The sequence below is a fragment of the Pituophis catenifer genome, unplaced genomic scaffold (assembly GCF_029215685.1).
Source record: "Pituophis catenifer annectens isolate HBS135680 unplaced genomic scaffold, rPitCat1.0.hap2 SCAF_2, whole genome shotgun sequence".
NCBI lineage: Eukaryota > Metazoa > Chordata > Lepidosauria > Squamata > Colubridae > Pituophis > Pituophis catenifer.
Genome location: NW_027256882.1, coordinates 145,189,870 through 145,213,288, shown reverse-complemented (window position 1 = coordinate 145,213,288; position 23,419 = coordinate 145,189,870). Strand labels below are relative to the sequence as shown.

At 44.8% G+C, this 23,419-nt stretch overlaps 1 protein-coding gene across 1 annotated transcript in view; it reads right to left on the bottom strand.

Moving 5' to 3' along the window:
- The window catches only part of FAM20A (FAM20A golgi associated secretory pathway pseudokinase), a 62,493-nt gene extending 39,386 nt beyond the window's left edge, over nt 1-23,107 (bottom strand). The window contains exon 1 of the mRNA XM_070937722.1: nt 22,642-23,107. Coding sequence (XP_070793823.1) covers nt 22,642-23,000 — 359 coding nt within the window. The 5' untranslated portion in view covers nt 23,001-23,107. The remainder of the gene's footprint in view (nt 1-22,641) is intronic.
- Nucleotides 23,108-23,419: the final 312 nt, after the last annotated feature.

The following is a 23,419-nucleotide window of genomic DNA, read 5'->3' as shown; positions in this document are numbered from 1 at the left end:
TATGGAAGATAACAGAAGACTCACTTCTTGGTAAACATGCACCAAGATTTTCATTGTAACCGTAACCAGGGATGAAATGCTCCCGGTTCGGACTGGCTCGCCTGATCCGGTAGCAATGACGGCGGGTGGTTCGGAGAACTGGTAGCAAAAATCCCTGCCCTCCCCCGCTCCATGCCCAGCTGAGCAGCACAATCATCAGAGGCTTTTTTTTTATTTTTAAAAGCATTTTTTATACAACCTCTTTGGCCGAAAAAATGCTTTTAAAAGTAAAAAAAAAGCCTCTGATGATCGCATGGCTCAGCTGGGATCGTCAGAGGCTTTTAAAAGCATTTTTTTCTACAACCTCTTCGGCCAAAGAGGTTGTAGAAAAAATGGTTTTAAAAGTAAAAAAAAAAAAAAGTTGGCCACGCCCACCCAGTCACATTACCCCCCACCAAGCCACGCCCACAGAACCGGTAGTAACAAATTTTACATTTCACCACTGACCCTAACCCTTACTTCCAAATAATTTATAGATGTTTGTGTGGGAGTAAATATGCATCAATCACAACAGCGGCTGCACCTATAAATCACATTAGAATCAAGCTGGATGGCCTGATATATCTTTGAAATCTCTGCATAGACCTGTAACATGTGACATGTGTCACTTCTCCTGAGGGAGGTGCATTGGCTGCCGATTTGCTTCTGGGTGTGGATTGCCACCTTTAAATCCTTACATGGCTTGGAACCAAGTTATCTGAAGGACCATTTCTTCCCAGTTAAATCCACCTGACCCACCAAAGCAGGGAGGCTTGGAATGATGCATGTCCCCTGTCCTATGGAGGTGCATTTGGTAGGACCAAAAGAAGGGCCTTCTCTGTGGTGGCTTCCTCTCTCTGGAACATCATCTCTCAGGAAATTAGACTGGCTCCCACTCTGACAATCTTTCCCAAGGCCTGAAGACCTGGTTCTGTCAAGGGGCCTGGGGAACCCAGAGTGGGATGGAGCCTATCAAGTGGAGGAAGGCAAATATACATGTTCCAGGATAATGTTGCAAGAGCCAATCTAGGTCAGTCACCGGGACCAGAGGTTTTGTCTTCCGAGGTTTCGTACTTGTGCTGGAGCCCATCTTCAGGGAACTTCTCTCTGACTCCAGCACGAGTCCGAAAGCTTGGAAGACAAAAGCTCTGGTCTTGATGACCAACACATATTAGATCCTATTGTTTGATTGCTTGTGGTCACCAAGAGATGGGTAGGGAGTTATTGTTTTTAACTCTTTATATATTGGGTATATTTTTTGTAAATTGCCTAGAGTCACTGAAAGTGAGTGGGAGGCCATATATATTCTATGAATGAATGAATGAATGAATGAATGAATGAATGAATGAATGAATGAATGAATGAATGAATGAATGAATGTTCTGAACTCCTGGTTCTTGCTTTATGAAATCCTTGTGCAACCTCTGAATTGGCAGCTGAGTTCATACATTATGCTAAATCGTAACTGGAATTAGCTGGGTCTTAGCATAGCATGTTGTCTAAATCAGAGATGGTATTCACTTACCTTCACTACCGGTTTGCAAAAGTGTGCACGCTCGCACGCGCACTTGCTTTGCTCACACACACCTTTGCACATGCACAAGGCCTTCCACACATGCACAGAGCATAAAAAATGGGACGTGATGATGTCTGGGTGGGTGGGCGGAGCCTCCCGCAGCCGCCACTACCAGTTCACACAAACCAGATAGAACCGGCTGAATACCACCACTGGTTTAAATTCAACCATTTCAGGCTATGAATGCTCATTTTAAGCGGGGCCCTGTGAATGAAACAGGCCATGACAGCTTCCTCAACAAATCATAGTTAAAATATCATGGCTTAGACCAAAAAGCGTAACTCCAGGCAATATTCCTGAAGGGAACTGAACCAGGGGTGGGTTCTACTTACCTTTACTGCCGGTTTGTAATGGGGCTGCGTGCGCGCGCGAGTGAAGCAAAGCATGTGCAGAGGCATTCTGATGACATCAGGGTTGGTGGGTGGAGCCTCACACCAGAGCCTTGGTAGTACAGTGGTCTAAGGCACCCTGTTATTAAGCTGGTTATTAAGACCAGCTGCCTGCAATTACTGCAGGTTAGAATCTCTCCAAGGCTCAAGGTTGACTCAGCTTTCCATCCTTTCTAAGGTAGGTAAATTGAGGACCCAGTTGTGGGGGCAATAAGCTGACTTTGTATAAATATACAAAAGGCTGAAGGCTATTGCTGAGCACATTGTAAGCCGCCCTGAGTCTCCGGAGAAGGGCGGCATATAAATCAAATTAAAAAAAAAAAACAAAAAAACCCACCAGTTTTACTACCGGTTCTATAGAACCGGTGCGAACCTGGGGCAACCCACCACTGCACTGACCCAGGATCCCAACTAAATGGGCATGCAGCGATTCCTTGTTTTTTCCAAGATGTGCTCCGTTTCTCATTGCTTCCCATAAAAGACTTCTAATGCTATTATGATTGAGCTCATAATGCTCTAATGCTATTTGCTGAGCTCCTTTTAGGCCAACTGTAGAAATGATCTTCAGCTGTTTTCAGATGCTTGCCACAGCTCTTGACATGAATATAAAACGAGTTAGCTTTGCTTGCTTTATTTTTCTTTTCAGGTTTCTGACTGGGCTTTCTCTTTGCGCTTTTCATTTTCGCCTGATACTTGGGATATGCAGGTTAAGAAGATTCTCATGTAAGCGCAGCCTGAATTAAGTTGTGCCTCGGTGATTTAAATTATTAGTCCCTCGAGATTCAAGACCGTTTTTCTGCCTTTTGCTTCCAGTTTATGGGGTCGTAAAGTGTCAGCAACACAATTTATGAATCGGTATGCATCTCGGGCGTTAGTGTATAAGAATTCAGTCTTCCAAAACATGTTCTTGCTTTATTTGCAGCTCGGCATTAAAACCCAGACAAGTCTAACGTTAACACAGCTTGTTAAACTTCTCTGAATGGCAACCTCAGTTTATGAAGCCCATATATTGCATTACAAAGCAGCTGCAGAATAATCAATAGTGTCTCACACCCAAGGAATACGATGCAATGCTAAGTCGCACCAAGGCAAATGGCTTGCCCAGACCGCACAGAAATAATCTTGGCAGATTATTTATTTGGCAGCAAATAAAAAAGCCTCCAAAAAAAAAAAAAAGAAAAAAGAAAATTGCAAAGGATAAATCAACTGCAATGGATAAGAGAGAGAAAGGGGGAAAAGAGGAGAAACGCAAACAAATAGCTTTCTCCTCCAGGATGGATGGAATGAGTATAGATAATCTTCGACTTATAACCATTCATTTAGTCACTGTTCCAAGTTACAACGGTGCTGAAAAAAGTGACTTATGATCATTTTTTACACTTAGAACTGCTGCAGCATAACCATGGTCATTTCAATCAGAAAAGACCTGGAAGGGACCTTGGAGGTCTTCTAGTCCAACCCCCAGCTCAAGCAGAAGACCCTATGCCATTTCAGATAGGTGGCCATTTTGTCTTTTCTTAAAAACCTTCAGTGATGAAGCACCTACAACTTCTGGAGGCAAGCTGTTCCACTGATTAATTGTCCTCACTGGAAGTTTCCCCTTAATTCCAGGTTGCATCTCTCCTTGGTTAGTTTCCATCAGTGGTGGGTTGCCCCCGGTTCGCACCAGTTCTATAGAACCGGTAGTAAAACTGGCGAGAGGCTCCGCCCACCGATCCCAACGTCATCAAAATGCTTCTGTGCGAGTGAAGCGAGTGCGCGTGCGGGGCCCCGTTGCGAACTGGTAGTAAAGGTAAGTAGAACCCACCCCTGGTTTCCATCCTTTCTTGTCCTGCCCTCTAGTGCTTTGGAAAATAAGCTGACCCCCTTTTCTTTGTGGCAGCTCCAGAGGTGAGCTGCTGCCGGTTCGGACTGGTTCAGGTGAACCTGTAGTTGCGACTTGAGGGTGGGGATGGGCCTGCCCGCCCCGGCACTATCCCATCCTACATTGCCTTGTTTTTGAAGCCACACTCATGCACAAAAGGCCACATTTTCAGTGCTGGGTGAACTGGTTGCCCTACCCCTGAGTAGCCCCTCAAATACTGGAATATTGCTATCATGTCACTCCTAGTCCTTATTTTCTCTAGACTACCCAAATCCAATTCCTGCAACTGTTCTTCACATGTTTTTGTCTCCAGGCCTTTAATCATCTTAGTTCCACTTCTTTGCACTTTTTCCCAAAGTCTCAACATCTTTTTTGTAATATGGTGACCAAAACTGGATGCAGTATTCCAGGTGCGGCCTTACTAAAGATTTATAAAGCGGTACTAATACGTCATGTGATTTTGATCCTATGTCTTTGTTTATACAACCAAGGATTGTATTAGCTTTTTTGGCTGCTGCCGCACACTGCTGCCTCATGTATAAATGATCATCCACTAGGACTCCAAAGTCCCTCTCACAGTTACTGTTTTTGAGCCAAGTTTTGCTTAATCTGTACTTGTATCTTTGATTTTTCCTGCCTAGATGCAAAACCTTGCTTTTCTCCACATTAAATTTCATTTTGTTGGATAGGGCCCATTGTTCATGTCTGTCAAGATATTTTGGGATCCTGAGCTTTTCTTCTGGGGTGTTGCTATTCCTGCCAGGTTAGTGCCATCTGCAAATTTGATGAGTCACATGATCAAAATTCAGACGCTTGGAACTGCCTCACATTTATGACGGTTGCAATCTCCTGAGGTCATGTGACCACGTTTTGCGACCTTCCGACAAGCAAAATCAATGGGGAAGTCAGATTCACTTAACAACCATGTTATTAATTTAACAACTGCAGAGATTCACTTAACAAGAAAGGTCATAAAATGTGATAAAACACATTTAATAACTGTCTCGCTTAGCAACAGAAATGTTGGTTTCAATTGTGGTTGTAAATTGAGGACTACTTGTACCAGCAGGAGGTGGGATACAATTCACATTTTCTTTCCCTTTTTTAGATTCTAGTCTGATTCACACAATATGCAGAGCCATAATATAAGTAGATTTCATTGTGGCTCAGCAAGTTGTGCTGATTCACAACTATAATTTCACTTTGGCTGAGACTGACGTTAAGCACAAATGGCCTTAAGAAATTTTCCACTGAACTTGCAGGGAGAGATATTAAGTGATGGAGTCTCTAAGTTTCTCCAGGGAAGGAGAACAATAGAACAATAGAGTAGCAGAGTTAGAAGGGACCTTAGAGGTCTTCCAGTCCAACCCCCTGCTCAGGCAGGAAACCCTATACCATTTCAGACAAATGGTTGTCCAATCTCTTCTTAAAAACTTTCAGTGTTGGAGCATTCACAACTTCTGAAGGGAAGTTGTTCCAATGATTAATTGTTCTACCTGTCAGGAAATTTTTTTCTTAGTTCTAGGTTGCTTCTCTCCTTGATTACTTTTTCTCCCATACTTTCTCCATGGTAAGATTCCTCCTTAACAACGATGGTAGTATTATTATTGAAAAATCCCAATGAGAGAAGGGATTCCCTCATGAGACTTTTCCCTTGGGATTTAATGGAAGTATGAAAAGTTGCAGGAGAAATGGATAGTATAGAGAAAGTGCAAGGATTTCACCTGCACTTTTTGACCATAACTAAACAAAAGGCAGACACATCATCTGAATCTTTCTGCAAAATGCTCTTTTTTCCCCTCGAAAATATTTCTAAAGTAAATTCCTCTTCACTAAATTGAATGAGATTTGGTAGGGAAAAAAATATAGAATTTCTGGGCATAGCAATTTGGTGAAAGCTCAAAGGACTTCCCAGCATCACCTGGGAAGATTTCCAAGTCTTACAACCCAAATATCAGGACAAACAGCAAAGAAAACACTTCCATTTCAGATCCGAGGTTGGTTTATTTTCCACATTCTTCGGATTCTGACATCTTTTTCTAAGCTATATTTATAGCTCAGAGTTAAAATAAGGGGTCCTTGTTGCTCCCCGAGATTGTTTTCTTGCAGAAGTTTCATTACCCAAATTAGGTAACCTCATCAGTGCTAGAAAGAAATGTGGTTTGCTCTCACATTATATACTAGTACAGGGGTATCAAACTGGCGGTCCATGGGCTGGATGCGTCATGCGCATGCCAAGCCAACCACAGCTCCGCGAAGGGAAAAAACATTGTGATACGTTAACAATGTGATGCTGCATTTTCTAGTAGTTTATAGCCTACTGCAGTGGTGGGTTCTAACCGGCTTTACTACCGGTTCTCCGCGCAAACGCGTTACGAATCTGCCCAGCTGAGGTGCGGCAATCCACTCTGCCGCACCTCTCAGCTGGGCTAAAAAAGAAGAAATAAAAGTAGGAATACTGTGGGGACGGGCGGGAGGGCCCAGCTCCCGAAGAAAGAGAACCGGTTCGGTGACGTAATAGTGTCACCGTTACCGGCTCAGCCAAACCGGACCAAACCGGGAGGAACCCACCACTGGTCTACTGATGATATTACCTAGTTTGGATAATGAAATGTCTGCAAGAAAATAACCCAGCTCAGAGAGCACCAAGGACTCCTCGTCATTTTCTAAAGTTGACTTGTTTTCTTATTTATTTTTTTTGCTAAGAAAGCTTACATACAATGTCCATTTGGTTATCAGAAACTGAGCTCACCTGACAGAATATTTATTTTTTCCTCTCTCTTTTACCTCATTACTGTTTCTCCAGATTTACTCACAGAATGATTGTCACTTTTTCTTTTCTGGTGTAGCTCATTTATTCATCCATCCATCACCTTTTATATCCCTCCACGATTGTATGCAGACTCTTGGCTCATCTAATTCAGAATCCAGCCTTACCCAAGGATACTCTACAAATAAAGTCTACATCACAAACACTCAAACATCCACATCAATGTCTTTTTCTTGGGAAACAGCTTTATCTACAGAATTTCCATCTAACATCTTGTGTCTTAAAGTATTTAATAAACCTGTGATAGACGCTGTTCAAAGAGTCCCCAGCAGAGATTCAAGGACGCAGCTGTTTGATAAGGTTATTTATTATTAAGGAAGATAGAAAAGTTACAATAAAGCAGAAAAACAGCAATGTAGCAGTCCCAAACCTTGTGCTTCTTTTTCTCACTTTCTTAGATTGAAAGCAGGTCCTTTCTCGGAAAGAGGGATGGTTGACATCTGGGCACTTTTCTTGTAACTGCCCTGACTGGTCTCAAACTTTTTGTTCCTGATCTTGGTCCATACAGGTTTCAAAGTTTTCAGCCCTTAGATCAGGGGTGAAATCCAGCAGGTTCTAACAGGTTCTGGAGAATCGGTAGTGGAAATTTTGAGTGGTTTGGAGAACCAGCAAATGCCACCTCTCGTTGGCCCCAGAGTAGGGTGGGAATGGAGATTTTGCAATATCCTTCCCCCAGGAGTGGGGAAGGAATGGGGATTTTTCAATAACCTTCCTCTGGAGTGGGGTGGGAATGGAGATTTCGCAGTATCCTTCCCCTGCCACGCCATCAAGCTACACCCACCAAGCAACACCACGCCCACCAAACCACACCCACAGAACCGGTAGTAAAAAAAATTGGATTTCACCACTGCCTTAGATATCTTTACTATTCATTAAAGAGAGCCAGTCAAAGTAGTCCTTGACTTATAACCATTCGTTTAGTGCCTGTTCAAAGTTACAAAGGCTCTGAAAAAAGTCACCTATGACCATTTTTCATACTTACATCACTGTTGCAGCGTTCCCACAGTCATGTGATCAAAATTCAGATGCTGACAACTGGCTAATATTTCTGATGGTTGCATGTCCCAGGATCATGTGATCACCTTTTGCAGCCTTCCAACAAGCAAAATCAATGGGGAATCCAGATTCACTTTGCAACCATGTTACCAACTTAACAACTGCTGTCATTCACTTAACAAGCAAGAAAAATGAGACAAAACTCACTTAATAATTGTCTTGCTTAGCAGTGGAAATTTTGGGCTCATTTGTCAAACGTCAAGGACTATCTATATTGTAACTGGTCTGTCTTGTCCTGACTTTGGTCCTTCCAGTCCTTAGAGCTGTACAGCTTTCAAAAATAATTAAGACGTTTTCAGCCCTTACATATCTTTACTATTCATTAAAGAGAGCCAATATAGGGATGAAGTAGTATTTTTCCAGTGAGACCGGTCTATCAGGGCAACCTGGTCTACCCAAATATGGGATGGAATATACTGCTTCCGCTTTCGCCTTTCAACCCCAATCCAGGAGCCTTCACAGGTAGTTGATTCCATGACGGACTAACTTTACCAGTAAATTTAAATTTAACACAATATGGTGTCAGTGAATAAGAGGTCATAAATTGGAATAGACATGTCAACAGGTGAGCCAATGGGGATTGTTTGATGACTCAGACAGTTTGGAGCCTGGGCATGGCTTAGCTTGACTGTTATGTATAAGAGTTGGTTTGTCCTTGCATTATTGCTTCTGTGATTATATAGATTCTGTGCTTCTGGTTTCTGCATGGGTATTGTATACATGCATCATGCTTTATATTACTGTATATAAAGAAGTTTCTTTTATACATGAATCCTGCTGAATTCTTTACTTGCGTGCTAGTTGGATTGCTGCAAACTCTAACATATAGTGATGAAGGTGTTCAACTAGAAATGAGCAGATCTAGAGATCCCATCTTCAACCATGGAAGCTCCCTGAGTGAGGGTGGGCTAATCAGACTCTCTCAGCTCCAACTCCCTTTCCTGTGGGGCAAATAGGTTTTGTACTTAGCTATAAACACATACCAAATGGAAATACTGAAGCTCTTTTTTCCCGACTTCTGCTGCAGGCCTGAGAGTTGCTATTCCTTTAAGAGTAATTTCAATGAGTCAGCTCCTGAACTGATGCAGCAACATCGGTTTTAAAGCTTGCCCAGATGCCTGAAAATAACTAACCTGCTGTAATAAATCGCAGGGAGGGGCTGTGTTTTTGTGCTGTTTGGAAGACTTCTTCCAAATCATTTTTTGAAGCATGGATGGTCTGAATCATAAGTCCAAAACTTCTAAGGAAAGTGAAGGAAACGTCAAGTGACAAGCAGAAATTCTAGTGGTCCATCCCCCATCACTGCTGTTTATGTTGGAAAGTACACCCTGCAGCCACACAGCTCTTAAGAACATGTTTTCTACTAGGAAAAGGAGGGAGGGGGGATATATGGCAATTTTAGATGTCTTTTTAACAATTTAGGGTAGTCTTTTGTATGTGCACAACTCTGAGTCAGTTTTTGACTCCTGATGACTGCTTGGATTAGATCCTGCCATTTTCTTGGCAAGGTTTTGGGTAGGTTTGCCCTTCCTTGCTTTCTTAGAGCTGAGGGAGAGTGACTGGCCCAGAGGCTGGAGTAGAGCTCATGGTCTCCCAACTTCTAGTCTGAAGCCTTAACCACTACTCCCAACTGGTTTTGGGGTTTTGGCACGATAAAATGTTCTTGAAGTAAATCCCACAGCTGCACGGAGACAATATTTGGCTTTTGACCGCATAATGTTTCTGTGTACCAACAGACTCTTTAGCAACATTTTGATGGCCTGGGAAGCCAGGATTCTGGAAATAATCTTGGATCAAATTCCTGATACCTGAGTAGAGGCTTCAGGACATTTCCATTAGTTTAAATATATAGCTTTGTTTTGGGTGGCTGTCCCAGGCACACTTCCAAGGTGCTATGGTTGGTTTTTATATGACAGATGGTTATCCATTGGTTAAAGACAGATGAGACTTCCTTTTATTTTCTTGTAAGACATTTCTTTGCTCTGAAGTGAAATTAAAGTTGACCCTGATAGGCTTCATTTCACCCTAGTAGCTTGAAAAAAAAACAAGCTGTCACTTTCTGACACAGAGACAATTTATCAACCAATTGCCTTTCTGCAACAGCAACCCACAAAAAGCAACCACAACTTACTTGGGCGGCTTATATTTCCTTTCCTTTCCTCCCGGAGCTTGCCCCATGCTTCTTCTTGTAAGTACTTCCCTTTTTCTTCTTTCATGCAACCTTTCAGGGTTGCTCCTACAAACTGTGGTCATTGATCCTTCATTGCTTTTTACAAAGGAGTTAATGATGAAGCTGGCTCTGATTGTCGCTATGAATCGGTGGCCTTGCTTTCCTCAAAAAAGACATGGAATTTATGGTTTGCCTCTAGTTACTGGGAATCGGATCAATTGTTCCTGAGCAAATGAACAGTGAACGTCTCCTCTCAGTACCGATATAGATCAACCTAGCAATCTTTGCTGGCTGAGAATTCCAATCGATATAGGGGACTCATTGAGACTATCTATTTATGTGGTGGCTAAGAGATGAAGGTTCGAAACCTGAGCTCAACATGATGGGGTGAGCTCCTGTCCTTGCCTCAGCTTCTGCCAAATTAGACATTTGAAAGCATGCAAATGCGAGTAGATAAATAGGTACCGCTTAGGCGGGACGGTAGCAGTGCTCCGTGATGTCATGCTGCCCACATGACCACAGAAATGTCTTGGATAGTACTGCTCAATAGTTTTGAAAAAGAGATGAGCAACGCCCCCTATAGTCAACAATGACTAGTGGAACAAAATCCGCAGGGACTCTTTTTTTTTTTTTAAAGAGATGAAAATAACTTGATGGTACATAATCAATCTATGGGACAGCAGATAGGGTGAAGTTGCATTCTAGTATCCCAGGACACAACCTGTGGTGGAATGTAGTCTGGATTCCCTGGTAGGAAGGGCCACATTCCAGAAGGCAAAGAGGTAGCAAAGCATGGAAAGTCTTTCATAATATATATCTTTATCAGATTTTCAAACTGCCCATCTCCCTCAAAGGGTACCTCTACGGTGTACATGGGATAGAAGGCCACATAGCTCCCATGCACAATATTCCAAAGGCCACACCTGGTGGCTCCCTTGGTTAAACTTTCAGCCCCATCCAATGTCATCCGGGATATGGAAATACTCCTTACATGTCTGTTACTCGTGCACGGCATTTCTCCCTCTTTTCCCTTTCCCATTGTATTATTGACTATTTTTAAAAAATCCTTATATATCATATACATGTCGACAGTTGGACCTTGACAGCAAAGAATCAGGTTTATTTTTTAATCTCTGGGCTGCCACCCAGTGGTTGCCCTTATGGGCACACCTGAGATACAGCCAGTAAATTAGAGCTGTGGAACATGTAGAGCTTGAGAAACGGCTTTCCTATGTAAATGATTTTAAATACAAATAGTCCTCGACTTAAGATCACAACTAAGCCCAAAATTTCCATTGCTAAGCAAGGCAGTTGTTAAGTGAGTTTTGCACAGGGATGAAATCTACTTACCTTCCCAGCTGGTTTGGAAATGCATGTGCTGTGTGCGCACACTCAATTTGCTCGCTCATGTGCATCATTTGCGCGTGGGGATGCTCTGCATATGCACAAACACTTCTGCGCGTGCACAGAGGGTAACAGGTTACTTCCTGGTTAAAACCAAGAAGTAATGACGACCAGGCGGGTGGACGGAGCCTCACATCGCCACTGCTACTGGTTCTCTGAACCACCGGCTGTCATTGCTACCGGCTTGGCCGAACCGGTCCAAACCAGGAGCATTTCACCCCTGGTTTTGCCCCATTTTACAACCTTTCTTGCCACAGTTGTTAACAGAATCACTGCAGTTGTTAAGTTAGTAACACGGTTGTTGAGTGAATCTGGCTTCCCCGCTGACATTGTTTGTCACAAGGTTGCAAAACGTGATCACATGACCCCAGGACACTGCAACAGTGGTAAACACAAGCCAGTTGCCAAGCGACCAGACATCGATCACATGACTACAGGGATCGTGCATTGGTTGTAAGTATGAAAAATGGTCATAACTTACTTTATTCAGTGCTGTGGTAACTTCAAACAGCCACTAAACTAATGGTGGTAAGTAGAGGACAATTTGTACATAATCTAATAAGAGACTGCAAGGAGTTAGGGCAGGGGTGTCAAACTCGATTTCATTGAGGACTGCATCACGGTTGTGTTTGACCTTAAGGGACCGTGGTGGGCATGGCCAGGGTGGCATGACCAGATCGACATCACTCGTGTTGGGGGTGCCTGTAGTGGCTCAAGCACTCTGCCAGAGAAAATGGGCTCCCGATCTCCGTTTTCAGCTGTGACAGTCTCCTGCAACCCTCTGCCAGCAAAAACCGAGCTCGGGAGGGCCGCACGCAGCCCTCCCGAGCTCAGTTTTCGCTGGCAGAGGCACCACAGGCCGGTCCTTCGCTGTTTCCAGGGTGGTCCCGCGGGCCAGATCTAAGCACCCCACAGGCTGGATCTGGCCCCCAGGCCTGGAGTTTGATATCCTTGAGTTAGGGCTTCCCAATAGCAATGGCTATTGGGAAAGGAATTCCCTCAACCAAGATGCCAAAGTACTATACTATGGCCCAGTTCCTTCAGTTACAAGCCCGAAGTCAGATGTGGGCTAATCAGTTTCAGTGCTTTGCACCTTCTAGGACAGGTCCACAGCTCCGCTGTTTGGCTGTTCTACCACTAGGCTTTGAATCTCTTAAGTTGCTTGCTCAGCCACTTACTAGGTCAATGGATCATCCCCGCATAGAGACAAAGAAAAAAGCACACACAGCAAGCCAAATAACTAAGGATTTCAGTCATTCTTTTCATCCTATTTGTGAAACCAGAGACAGGGTAATCAATGCCAGAGGAGCAGTGCGCTCTGCGCATTGACCAGATGACTGCTTAGTCAAGCCATAGGCAAAATTAAAAGCAAAAAGCTGTCCATAGCAGGACTGAAGTTGCATTAAAGCTAGGGGGGAAAAAAATGGACAGGCAGAAAAATGGCCAAGAACTGAACCAACAGAGCCAACTGGAGCCTCATGATTTCCAGCTTGGCACATACTGTTCGAAGCTGCCTCCCCAATAAGCATCAACATGCTCCACATTGCCCACATGCCACACCTTGAGCTGGGATATTAGGGAAAAGGGCCCTCTTTGGAGGTTGGTTACTTTGCGTTGAATTTTACTGTTATTATCATTTTTGTTAACTGCTGCATGTTGGCTTTGGCAGGAGCAGGAAGTATTCAAACCGAATAAATAATTAATAAAGAATCTTTCTTTATGGATGGCTACTTTAGAGGAAGGGGGGAGAGGAGGGAAGGAGATATCAGAAAAAGGGGGGGAAGTTAATGTGTGTTGACTCTATCCCTACTCATTGCTTGCCTCAATTGCATCTAATAGCTTAGATCAATGATGGCTAACCTTTTTTTCTTCGTGTGCCGAAAACACGTATGCGCATGTGACAGTGTGTGTGCGTGTACACGTGCCCACACCCATAATGCAATGCCCCCTGCCCCCGTGCATGCGCATGTGACCCCCTGCACATACGCGCGTGACCATCTGCACTTCTCCCAAACCCCCACATATACATGTGTGACCCCCCCCTCCCGTGCACCATTTTCGGCCTAGCAGGCCTCCCCTGCACTTCTCCCAACCCCCACATACATATGCGACCCCCCTCCCCCGGGTGCACCATTTTCAGCCTAGCAGGCCTCCCTGAAGCTCCTGGACCAAAAACGGGCAGTGGGGGGGGGTGCACCGCTCCCTCTGCCCCCTGCGTATGAGTGCGCGTCTCCCACATGCGCAGCAGAGACCCAAAAATCAGCTGGCCAGTGGGAAGTGCGTGCATATGTGCGGTGGAGCTGACCTAGGGTGTGCCACCTGTGGCATGTGTGCTTAGGTGGAGCCCATCACGGGCTTAGATGGAATGTGTCCCTCAGATAAAAGAAGGGTGACCCTACCTCACTCCAGCTAAGAGACTAAAAAGATTTTTTGAAAGCCTTTTTTATTTGGTTCTCCAATGAAGACAAACATGTAATGGAACACACTGCATTGTTTGCAAGGAAGGCTGCAAGGAAGATATGAAAGCCCATCCTGACAAACAACGCTGTTAACATTAGAGGGGGATGTATTGAATTGATACGGTCGAGATAATTTTATGTGCATTTTGCTAAAACCTATTGTTGAGAATAAATGTTTAAATATGTAACCAAAAAAAGAAAGAAAGAAAAAAAGCCAGAACGAAAGAGCTTGTCTTTCATCTCTGTTGTCATGAGCCGTTGGTGCTAAGCGACAAGTTTCTTTATCTCCACTGTCACATTTCAGCAGAAGACTCATTTCCTTGAATTGAAGCAAGGTCAGCAATGCTCCCTGATCCGCTCTCTGGATCTCACACCAGTTCTTCTTCTTACCTTATACTATTTTTGACATATGTGTGTGTGTGTGTGTGTGTGTGTGTGTTTGTGGAAGGGGAGGTTGTTGTTCTCTCAGGGATCAAAACTAATAGTCGTGGTGGTGCAGTGGTTAGAATGCAGTACTGCAGGCTAATTCTGCTGACTGCCGGCTGTCTGCAGTTCGACAGTTCGATTCTTTATTTATTTTTTATTTGATTTATATGCCGCCCTTCTCCGGAGACTCAGGGCGGCTTACAATGCGCTAAGCAATATTTTATTTATTTATTTATTTATTTATTTATTTATTTATTTATTTATTTATTTATTTATTTATTTAGTCAAGCACGCATTAGATAACAGATATAAGTATAAACATGATTATGAATACATGAAATGGATACGAATAAAAGGGAACATTAGGACAGGGATGGTAGGCACGCTGGTGCGCTTATGCACCAGCGTGCATAAAAACTTTATTCTCACTGGCTCAAGGTTGACTCAGCCTTCCATCCTTCCAAGGTGGGTAAAATGAGGACCCAGATTGTTGGGGGCAATAGGCTGACTCTGTAAACTTCTTAGAGTGGGCTGTAAAGCCCTGCGAAGCGGTATGTAAGTCTAAATGCTATTGCTATCATATAAGCTGTGTTGATATAGAGACCCAGTGACAGACTGACACTGTGGCAGTTTACAATAAAGATTTTTGGCTCCTGCACAAGATTTTCAGCATGACTTTTCCTGCAGGACAAAAGTGACCCTGTTCACTTTAAAGGCAGCCGGTAAGTTGCTAAACAAGCTTGACTGCCGTATTTGGAAAAGATGCTGTTGCTCAAACAGCAATCTCTTTGCTCTTATTTAAACTTCGATGTGGATTTTAGCAGGCCAAGGCTGGCCTCAGAAACGCACTGACCTGGATGTATCTGCTTGAGCAATTCACAGGACTTCGGTCCAAGAAATAGTTGATAGGCAGCAACGTGGAAAAGCTGTTTCTCTCCATTACTTTACTCCCTGTAATATGCTAGTGAGATAAGACCTAATATCAGGGATAAGGCCCTCAACAGACAGCAAACCGCAAAATGAGCCAACTCTAATCCTGGTTCTTTTAGAAAGTACATTCACATGGTATTGCACTAAGCCATTCCAGCTGATGAATATGGATGCTCACATAACCTACTTATCCTTATTCCATACAACTCATACTCCTCCATCAGCTGCTCATCTATGTTTAAACAGGAGCATGCAAAATAAATGGTTTCCCTTTCTGATGAGCATTGACCAGAATTTGAATACTAACAAGAAACCATATTTTCAGATTCTGGTCAGCCCTAACTAAAAGTGACACCCATTCTATCAGGTGCAAATAACAGACATGTAGAGTTCAAATTAGCCACTTTATTGCGCTATGCCTATTTTACAGAAATCTTTGCGGACTGGCAGCTGTGACCTAGGAAAGACTAGACAAAACTCAATGGCATTCAAGGAGGGGGGTGGGGGCAGACCTTGTCCACTTGTGTTTATATAATGACTCCAGACTAATTCTCTGTTTGACCCCTCCGGTTGATGGTTGTTCTCTAATACATTACATTTTCACACATTACCTTGCTGTATTATGGACAACACACTGCAGATCAGGGCTTCTGTGAAACAGGAAGAGGATGTAGTGTACTAAGTCACATTAAATTGACATTCTTTTTGATTCAGAGTCCAATAAAAGCTACTGGTACTTCGTGTTATAACCTAAATGGCTCAGCACCCAAGTGTCACAAGTACAGTACAACCATATTTTTAGACGATCAAGAAATCCTTTATGACATCAGAAAATTTTCTATTGTGCCCTTTGATTGTAAAACTCTACTCTGTGAGGAAGGGCAATGGCCTTGGTGAAAATATTCTTGTGCTCTTTCGGGTGTTACACAGAGTCTGATGACCACAGCCAATGTCAGTTTTTTTGCAACCCTTTGCTGTTGTTGAATGACTACTCTGAATTTTGCAAGCCAGATGTAACAGCAGCCCCAGAGCCAGATCAAACAAGTATTTTTTTTCCTACATTGCAGTTTCTAAAGCAGACTTATTTATTTTATATAATTTCAGCCTTTGTGTTATATATTTATCTATAATTCTCTTTTTCCAAAATTACACATTGTCAACCATTCTGTGAACAAAAGAATTAGGTAGCATAAGCATAGTTTAAAGACATAAAAAATACCCCTAAACAACAAAGTGTGTGTCTTGCTTTTCATGGGTATATAAAGAAGATGTACTGACCTGATTTACATGAATAAACCAAACTTCTGCAATGTACAGGTAGTCCTTGTCGTACAACCATTCGTTTAGTGACCGTTCAAAGTTATAACGGCTCTGAAAAAAGTGATTTATGACCATTTTTCACATGTATGACTTGCAGCATGCCCATGGTCACGTGATTGAAATTCAGATGTTTTTGGTAACTGGCATATAATTATGATGGTTGTAATGCCCCCAGGTTATGAGATCAGCTTTTGCAATCTTCTGACAACCAAAGTCAATCGGGAAGCCAGATTCACTTTTATAGCTGTATTACTTACCCTGTTTTCCTGAAAATAAGGCATCCCCTGATAATAAGCCCAATCGGGCTTTTGAGGGCATGTGCTAAAATAAGCCCCCCTGAAAATAAGCCCTCCCCAAAAATAAGCCCTCCCCCAAATATTTAAACGCATGCACAGCCAGTCCCCGCCATTTCTTCTGATTTCCTCCACGCACCCCAAAATAATAAGACCTACCTGAAAATAAGGCCAAGCACTTATTTTGAGGTTCAAAAAATTATAAGACAGGATCTTATTTTAGGGGAAACATGGTAACTTTACACCTGCTATGATTCATTTAACAACTGTGGCGAGAAAGGTGGTAAAATGGACCAAAAACTCACTTAACAACTGTCTTGCTTAGCAATGGAAATTTTGGACTCAATTGTGATTGTAAATTGAGGACTACCTGTACTACAGATCATAATTCACAACGGCGGCGTCCTTACACCACATTAAACCACAGTTAGGTGTATATGCCTGAATTGGCTGGATTCATACACGCTGCTAAATCAAAAGCTAACAAACCATAATAGGACTTTGTGCATTGTGAAACACCAATGTCGTCATTCTTTTTTATATTACATTCTCCCTAGGTTTTCATGGAGGCTCTGGAGAAGAGGAAGAATATGCTGTGGCTAGACAGGGAAGTCTTACATAAGGTGCCTCGCCTCCCTCTTTTTTAAGGTCACAAATGATTGACATGCTATAGATAGGGAGGGTTGTTTGAGTTGTGCAAGACTTTTGTGGATTCAACTGTTAAGATGAATTCAAATCTTTAGAAAAATCTCCTTAGCTGTGAACCTGACTTAATTTCACTGTGGTATGAACCTCAGCACATTTCAGGATTTCCACCCCCCACCCCCCTTTACTCTTTTTAAGTATACCTTGGTTTAATGGTCACATTTTGGCTCTGTCATCATCTCTTAGAAGAAGTAAGGAAATACAGAGCTTGTCAATTTCTGAAAGGTCAGGTTACCAAAGGTACTCGGTTCAAAAAGGACGGATTTCATGTTCTGAATCTTGGAACAGTCTGTACTGTTTATCTCTAAAAAGGCTTAGCTTCCCTACATTTTCATCACGACCAAATGCTTCAATAAGGATGACACTGGATTTAAACTGGCACCACTAATGGGCAAGTGTGACTTTTCTAAAATAGGATGATAGTAATGGCTGATTTTGCTTTTTAAAAAAGGTATAGGTCAGTGATGGGTAACCTTTTCCGGACCGAGTGCACAAAGTGTGCGTGTGCGCAATTGCGCGCACGCCCACCTGAATCCCCAAAACACAATGTGCATGTGCCCCCCGCACATACCCTCGCACATGCATGTGTGGCCCCCCGCATGCAACTTGCCCCCCCGGCGCGGCAGAGAGGAGCCGAGGTGGCGCAGTGGTTAGAGTGCTGTACTGCAGCTACTTCAGCTGACTGCTAGTTCAGCAGATCAGCGGATCAAATCTCACCGGCTCAAGGTTGACTCAGCCTTCCATTCTTCCGAGGTGGGTAAAATGAAGACCCAGATTGTTGGGAGCAATATGCTATTTAGTATACTGTCGATTGTTGAAAACCGCCCAGAGTCCTCGGAGAGTGGGCGGCATAGAAATATGATTAATAATAATGATTAATAATAATTTGATGACTAGCTGGCTGGTGGATGCGTGGCGGAGCTGAACTGGGGTGACGGCTCATGTGCCCACAGACAGGGTGTTATGTGCCACCTGTGGCATGCGTGCCATAGGTTCGCCATCACGGGTATAGGTAATGCTCATAAGACACTGTTATAATGGAAGAAGGTAGTCCTCGATTTACAACCATTTGTTTAGCGACCGTTCAAAGTTATAACAGCACTGAAAAAAAGTGACTCATGACCACTTTTCACACTTACAAACCGTTGCAGCATCCCCATGGCCACGTGATCAAAATTCGGATGCTTGTCAACTGGTGTGTATTTATGACGGTTACACTGTCCTTCCTGCGACCTTCTATCAAGTGAAATCAATAGGGAAGCCAGATTCACTTTACAACCAGGTTACTAACTTGACAGTGCAGTGATTCACTTAACAACCGTGGCAAGAAAAATCATAAAATGGGACAGAAATCACTTAAAAACTCTCTCACTCAGTAACACTGATTTTGGGCTCAATTGTGATTGCAAGTCAAGGTCTATATATGAGAATCAGATGCAATGTATATTTCCCAAAATGGAAGTTATTTAGACATTTATCCTAGCTAGCATTGTGAACATCCTTGTCACAACTGATACTTTTCTGGTACTCATTAAAAGTGAATTTTCAAGTCTGAAGGCTTTGCATTACTCTGCTCAACAATCTAGCTGGAGAGATACAGTTCTAGGATCATCTATGTTTTTCTTCCAACTCACCTGGAGCAGATACATTCATTCATTCATTCATTCATTCATTCATTCATTCATTCATTCATTCTTTCAGTCATTCATTCGTAAGATATACCTGGTCACCCATTTGAGATATCATAGTCCTGGGCAGTTCAAAAACAAAGATACAAAACACACCCACCAACAACCACAATAAAACTGCTGACACCCTTGGGGGGGGAAAAGACTCTTTCACGTACCAGCATTCCGTCTTGCTGGTCTTCAAACCCATTCTCCCCCAAAATTTGGGGGGAGGGGGAGAGCCAGCTCTTCAAAGCCTTCTGGAAGGTGAGGAGGATGGAAGCCTGCTGGATCTCTGGGGCAAGAGTGTTCTGCACAAAGCAGGGGCAACTATGGAGTAGGCATACTTCCTGGGTGCCACCAGATGGTAGCATTTAAGGGAAAGAACTTGGGGTACACCAACTTTATCTGACCTTATGGGACAGGCAGATACCTTCAAAGAAAAGCGCTCCTGCATTTAGCCTGATCCCATGCCATTCAGGGCATGCAGATACTTGCAACAATTTAGTATGACTTCCATTAACCTAGTAATTATTATTTTTCTTTTTTCTTTTTAATTGCTTATGGCTAACACAGCGACTGCTGGTATTTATAGGCGAGTGAGAATAGAATCACACTTTGTAGCAATAGATTTATATTCATATCTGCACTCCTCATGGAGAGTGCAGCCAATACAGGTCCTTCTGGTGTTAATTAAGTTATCAGAAAAAGGAACATTTGCTATAATACCTCACGGTAATTATCCTTTCCCAACTTGGTAATAATATCCAGAAATATTGGGATTATAGTTCTCAAAATTTGCCATTAGCATGGTAAATGTTTGGCTACAGAAAGATGATGGGAGACTGTAGGAGTGGAGGCTGAGAATCTGGGAGACCCTAGTCCTATATTTTAAAAGGTATTTAATAGGGGAAGGCTGATGTAGACCAGCTCAGAATTAACATAGGGAAGGGCTATAGAGGGCTATAGAAAGGCCAGAGCCAGGGACTGGCGTATCCCCCAACCCGAGGTAGAAGGAGAGCAGGCAGCATGCGGGAGGAAGCCCTGGGAAAGGCCAGAGCCAGGGACTGGCGCATCCCCTGACCCAAGGCGAAGGGAGAGAGGGCGGCATGCGGGTGGAAGGATGGCGAGAGCCAGGCCCAAAAGGCGGTCGAGCCTCGCTGTGTCCACCCCGAGGCGGCCCTTCGGCCAAGCACCTTACCTTCATGGGCAGCCACAGTGAGCAGAACGGGCGAGGCGCAGATGTCAGCTGGGCCACATGGTCTGGGCGAACGAGCAAAGGAGCCAGGTGTGACTTTTGCCACCGGCCAAGGCGGGCGCGGTGAGATAGGACAGGGTGGGACGGGGCCAGTGGTGGCATTTGCCAGTTTGGCAAACTGTACATAATCTTAACTACAGGTTCGCCCAAACCGGTGCGAACCGGCAGCATCCCACCTCTGGCAATAACCCTAAAACAGAGTAGAGATCTGAAATTGCATGATTTCTGTCCCCCTCCCATTTTAATGTCCTCAGGATATTGCTTTTTTTTTTTAAGGCAAATGCCTGAACCTGTCTACCCTTTCCCTCTTCCAGATATAGGTAGTCCTTGACTTAAAACAGTCATTTATTTAGCGACCATTCAAAGTTTACAGCAGCACTGGAAAAAGTGACGACCTGTGCTTATGACTGTTTATAGCTTCCTCCTGGTCACATGATTAAAAATTTGGGCACTTGGCAACCGGCATGCATTTATGACTATTGCGGAGGCCTGGAGTCATATGATTACCATTTCCCTGCTGGGTTCTGACAAGCAAAGTCAATGGAAGAAGCTGGATTTGCTTAACAACTGCATGGTTCACTTCATAATTGAATTGATTGACTTAACAATGGTGGCCAAAAAGGTCATAAAATTGGGTGTGACTCACTTAGCAACCACCTTACTTAGCAATGGAAATTCTGTCCCAATTGTGGCCATAAGTCAAGGGCTACCAGTATCTTAACTGTGGGGGTTAATTTGCATTAGAAAAAGACTCATTCCAAACCAGCAGCACCAAAGACACCGTATCTCTTCTGCACTTCTCATGCATCTCAATGTGGATTCTCTCAAGTGATGGTTCCAGAGGGTGCAATTTCCCTGTTAATCATTTTAACTAGGCTCCCCAATAGCTCAGCCCCATGCTATCTGGAACTCAGCTTCAAACAGCTGCTGTGATTTCACTCTCATGAAAGTCGCACAAAATTTGCCTGCCCTGCAGCCCAGTCAGTCCCATCCTACAGAAGAGCAATGTCCAAGAATGACATCTCAGCAGGCCTTTACCCACAGGCACACACATTCTAGCCGGCTCTGCTTTTCTGCAGGCATCCCCAAATGTGACAGCCTTAAGCCATTCTTAGCCGAAGTGGTATGACAGTAGGATTAGTCTCCTTCTTACATCACCATCTCAGCCTTAAGGTGTGGAAAATCTGTTAGGCTTAGTCACCTTAGAGGGAAGTCGGGTGACTGCAGCGAGGTGGAACCAAAGCGAAAGGCACAGGGCAGGGACTGGCACCACATTTGCAAGGGCGCTATTTTCTAATGGTTCAGAAATGGATGGAGAACAGTGGAGAAAGGCACCGATTCCTAGAATGGGCTCTGACAACAAGGTCTTAGGAGTATGTGCCTGTCTTTGTGTGGATGGATGGATGGATGAATGGATGGATGGATGGATGGATGGATGGAGGCAAGTGATGCTTTCTAACTTTGGCTGATAGTGGTAGGCTGGTCAATGGGGCAGAAACCAATCTGTCCTGCTCCGGGATATTCTAGCAGATTGCGCAGCATAAATCTGATTGCCAGAGAAGGAGGATCTGCCTGTTTGGCTGAAGCCACTCTGGGCACTGCAGCCTGAGACCGGGCACAAGTCCACTGATAGGAGGGTAGTGAGGAGTGTCGAAAGGAAAGAGATAAGAAACCAGGTGCAACCAGAAGTGAGGAAACTGCCCAATTTGACCCAGCACATATTTGTCAATGGGGGAGGCAGAAAGAGACCATCACCTCCTCCCTCTGGCCCGTTCCACGTAGGCAGGCCTTTCATCCTTCCTAGATCGGTAACACGAGGACCCAGATTGTTGTGCGTGTGTGTGTGGGGGGGGGGGACAATATGCTGACTCTGTAAACAGCTCAGAGAGAGTTGTAAAGCACGGCGAAGCGGTATTTAAGTCTAAGTGCTCTTGCTGTTGCTAGCCAAGAGATTTCCTCGGAGATGCTGAAACTGAGTTCCCAACCAGCTGACAACCAAGATCAGATTCAGAAAGATGACTTTGGAACTTTGCAAATCAAACCTCTTCCCCCCCCCCTCCTTCCTTGCACAGAGGCGCGCGTGGGGAAGAACTTTCCCTATCTCCACGCGAGCCCAAGAAACCAACTAGCCGCGGGTCTACTACGCACGCACATGCGCTCCCTTCACACACCCCACACACCCCGGCATAGCAACTACAAGCGAGTTTTTCCGACGTGGGTCTCACTCTGCGCGAAAGGTTGCCCGAGCCGCGCTTCTTCCGTCCGGGACCACGCACCTGTTCCAGCGGGCTATTTTCCGCCGGTAGTAGCGCAGCGTCTCCTGCCCGTTGAGCAGCTTTTCCGCCGGCCTCTCGGGGGCGCTGTAGAGCGGGTGCGCGAAGAGCCTCCTCAGCTTGGAGTGGTTGGCCTGGCTGCTCCGGTTGGCGGACGCGCCGGCCGGCGGCCGAGTCCGGAGCTTTGGACCGGCTGAGGCGATGGCAGCTGCTTCGGCGGGGCAGGAGCAGCGTGGCTCCACCGTCTCGGCCGGACCGAGGCGGCGCCGCATTTGGGGCCAGAGGTGGAAGTAGAAATCGGCGCTGAGCAGCGCCCCGAGAAGCAGCAGGATGAGCAGCCGGTCGCGGCGGGTCCCCAGCATGATCAGCCCGGCGTTGGGCGAGAGGCAGGCCGGGCGGGCGAAAGCAGCACACGGGCGATCCCGGGCAGAGCGCGGGCGTTGTGTGGGAAGGAGAAGCGAGCCTCGCACCGTTGGCCGGGAGCCCGGGCGAGTCCGGGCAGGGCCTCTGCCCCGCTGCCGCCGCAGGAGCAGGTGAGAAGCCGAGGAGAGGCAGGCAGCGCCCCGCTTCTGGAGAAGAGGCGACCGGCTACTACACCTTTGCCCGATCGCCTCTCCCGAGCTGCCCTCCCCAGGCAGGCAGACCGTGCCGCCTCTGGAAGGATGGATCTGCTCGGGGTGGGGAAGAGAGAGAGAGGGAGAGAGAGGGAGGGAAGGGAGCCGGCACGACCAGCCTCACCTACTACCCTCCTCCTCCTCCTCCTCCTCCTCCCAGTTCAGCT